At 53.2% G+C, this 3,609-nt stretch overlaps 1 protein-coding gene across 1 annotated transcript in view; it reads left to right on the forward strand.

Moving 5' to 3' along the window:
* Positions 1-3,433, forward strand: part of LOC122544119 (solute carrier family 43 member 3-like) — a 50,541-nt gene extending 47,108 nt beyond the window's left edge. The window contains exons 9-11 of the mRNA XM_043683158.1: positions 147-269; positions 1,717-1,909; positions 3,289-3,433. Coding sequence (XP_043539093.1) covers positions 147-269; positions 1,717-1,909; positions 3,289-3,433 — 461 coding nt within the window. The remainder of the gene's footprint in view (positions 1-146; positions 270-1,716; positions 1,910-3,288) is intronic.
* Positions 3,434-3,609: the final 176 nt, after the last annotated feature.

A 3,609-nucleotide genomic window follows, 5' to 3' on the forward strand; every position in this document is an offset into this window, starting at 1 on the left:
CTCTCCCCTCTCTGTCTTCCTCCATGTCTCTCTCCGTCCCTCCCTGTGTTTTTCTCTCTCCCTTCCTTCCTGTGTTTTTCTCTCTCCTCCTCCTCTCCCTTCCTCTCTGTCTCTCTCTGTCCCTCCAATTTATCTCTCTCCCTCAGTCAGCACATACACAAATGCCTTCGCCTTCACTCAGTTTTTGGGGGTCTTCTGTGCTCCCTGGAATGGGCTGCTCCTGGACCGGCACAAACGAAAAGCCAAGCCAACTGAAACTGCTAACTCAGGTAACATGGTTTTCGAAGCTCCGCTCCCTCACCGACTCCGCTGACTCAACACGAGCCCCTTTCCCCAAACCCGAGAAACCCCCTCAGTCGTGGTCTTCAATGTATATGAGGCCTGAGCATCCACAGCTTGTAACATTTCCCCTTAGTCATTGAGATGTACAGCGTGGAAACAGACCCTTCAATCCAATTTGTCTATACTGACCAGATACCCCAACCCAATCTCGTCCCATTTGCCAGCACAAGGCCCTTATCTCTCCAAACTCTTCCTATTCATATACCCATCCAGATGCCTTTTAAATGCTGTAATTGTACCAGCCTCCACCATATCCTCTGGCAGCTCATTCCATACACGTACCACCCTCTAAAGTTGCCCCTTAGGTCCCTTTTAAATCTTTCCCCTTGAACCTGTGCCCTCTAGTTCTAGAACCCCCAGGGAAAAGACTTTGCTTATTAACCCTGTCCTTGAGCCTCATGAATTTATAAACCTCTATATAAGGTCACCCCTCAGCCTCCGATGCTGCAGGGATAACAGTCCCAGCCTGTTTACCTCTCCCTAGAGCTGAAACCCTCCAACCCTGGCAACATCCTTGTAAATCTTTTCCGCACCCTTTCAAGTTTCACAACATCCTCCCTTGCTCAAAGCGACGCGCATTGACGAGCAAGGACCCCTTCTGTACCGACAAAGCGAATCCGCTCGCGTCTCGCCCCTTCTTCCAGAGTAACCCGGGGGCTTGGCGCAGTGTCCCCCGTGCCTTTCTCCATGGCAACACGTCAGCCGATCAGCGTGGCGTTCCCGTGCCCATCAGCACCCCCTCTCGGCTGCTGTGTAAATTGTTGCAATCGTTTGAAGTTTGGTGTTCTTGCGTGTGTCCTGGTGAGTGGGCGAGGGGAACAGGATAAATCCCCTTGTTCCCTGCCCACGAGGGAGCGAGAGAAACTCTGAACAATCAGTGATCTGTTGCTAGATGTCAAGTATGGAAGATTGAACGGGTGACACGGTGGCTCATTGGCTAGCACTGCTGCCTCCCAGCGCCAGTGACCCGGGTTCGATTCCAGCCTCTGGTCACTGTCTGTGTGCAGTTGCAGGTTCTCCCCGTGTCTGCTTAGGTTCCCTCGGGGTGCTCCATTTCCTCCCACAATCCAAAGGTGCGCAGCTCAGGTGAATTGGCCGTGCTAAATTCCCCATGGTGTTCAGGGATGTGTAGGCTAGTTGCATTGGTCAAGGGTAAATATAGGATAATAGGGGAATGGGTCTGGGTGGGTTACTCTTCAGAGGGTAGGTGTGGGCTTGTTGGGCCGAAGGGCCTGTTACCGCACCGTAGGGATTCTATGATTTGAAGTTAGGGGGTCAAATCCCACTGTCTCTGGATGGGGATAGGTGTGTGAAGCAGTGGTGTTTATTTTGGTTGCTTTCTGTAACAGTGCCTCTTTCTCCCTCTGCCCACAGGTTCCCTTGCCCTGCAGCGACTGGCAGACTTGAAGGCGACGGTGCTGTCCCTCACCATCACTGTCACACAGTGCGTCCTGTTCTCTCTCTCTGCTGCCATTCCTGTCCTGCCTGTGCAGTACCTCACTTTCATCCTGCAAGTCATCAATCGCGCCTTCCTGTATGGGGGCCATGCTTCGTTCGTTGCCATCGGGTACGTCCTCCAGGCGTCGCAACAGCTTCCCCGCGGTCCGGAATTCTGATCCTACCGAACCCGGGTCACTGGCGCTGGGAGGCAGCAGTGCTAGCCAATGAGACTGGCGCTGGGAGGCAGCAGTGCTAGCCAATGAGCCACCGTGTCACCCGTTCAATCTTCCATACATGACATCTGGCAACAGATCACTGATTGTTCCGAGTTTCTCTCGCTCCCTCGTGGGCAGGGAACAAGGGGATTTGTCCTGTTCCCCTCGCCCACTCACCAGGACACACGCAAGAACGCCAAACTTCAAACGATTGCAACAATTTACACAGCAGCCGAGGGGGTGCTGATGGGCACGGGAACGCCACGCTGATCGGCTGACATGTTGCCATGGAGAAAGGCACGGGGGACACTGCGCCAAGCCCCCCCGGGTTACTCTGCAAGAAGGGATGAGACACGAGCAGATTTGATTTGTCGGCACGATGGCTCAGTGGTTAGCACTGCTGCCTCACAGTGCCAGGGACCCGGGTTCGATTCCAGCCTTGGGCAACTGTCTGTGTAGAGTTTTCACATTTTCCCAGTGTCTGCGTGGGTTTCCTATGGGTGCTCCGGTTTCCTCCCGCAGTCCAAAGCTGTGCAGGTTAGGTGAATTGGCTGTGCTAAATTGCCCGCAGTGTTACGAGCATTAGTCAGGGGTAAATGTAGGGGAATCTGTCTGCGTGGGTTATTCTTCGGAGGGTCGCTGTGGACTTGTTGGGCCGAAGGCCTGTTTCCATACTGTAGGGAATCTAATCTAATCTTAACATCCACCTGGAGCGGTGGTCCGAAACTGGAATTCTCCTTTGATGTCCCAAACAGCTGCTCCGGTTAAATATCCGGTCAGATCACATTTGGGGTGTCACAGTGGCTCAGTGGTTTGCATTGCTGCCTCACAGCACTAGGGTCCCGGGTTCGATTCCAGACTCAGGGGACTGTCTGTGTGGAGTTTGCACATTCTCCCTGTCCCTGTGTGGTTTGCTCCCAGCAGTGCAAAGATGTGCAGATCAGATGGATTGGCCACACTGAAATCGCCCATTCTGCCCAGGGGTGTGCAGGCTGAGTAGATTAGGCAGGGACAACGTGAGGACTGCAGATGCTGGAGATCAGAGTCAAAACGCGTGGTGCTGGAAAAGCACAGCCGGTCAGGCAGTATCCGAGGAGCAGGAGAGTCCATGTTTCGAGCATAAGCTCTTCATCGGGAATGTTGTGTGTAGGGGGAGGCTGGATAAACAGAATAGGGAAGGGGCCAGGAGGATATTGGGGAGGAGGGAGCTGGTGTGACACAGAAACACCACCCCAGAGCAGATGGACCAAATGGCCTGTGAATTCTTTAACTCTCCTCTTATTCCCTCCAGGTTCCCTTCCTGCCACTTTGGGAAGGTCTTTGGTACATTGATGGCCCTCTCTGCAGTCTTCTCTCTGCTCCAGTATCCCTGCTTTGCTCTGGTCAAGGGACCCTTGCAGGACGACCCAATGTATGTGAGTATCAGAGAGTTCTGAGGGCTCCAAATAGCATGATTTCATTCACTGAATTCGAAGTATCATTCTGTGTCACTCTTACTGGAGTCTTTTCCTTTCTCTCTGGGCGTCTGTCTCGCTGAGAGTCTCTATTCCTTGGTCAGAGCTTGGAGTCTCTCTCTCACTCTCTCTCTCACTCTCACTCTCTCACTCTCTCA

This window comes from Chiloscyllium plagiosum, chromosome 46 (genome assembly GCF_004010195.1).
Source record: "Chiloscyllium plagiosum isolate BGI_BamShark_2017 chromosome 46, ASM401019v2, whole genome shotgun sequence".
Lineage (NCBI taxonomy): Eukaryota > Metazoa > Chordata > Chondrichthyes > Orectolobiformes > Hemiscylliidae > Chiloscyllium > Chiloscyllium plagiosum.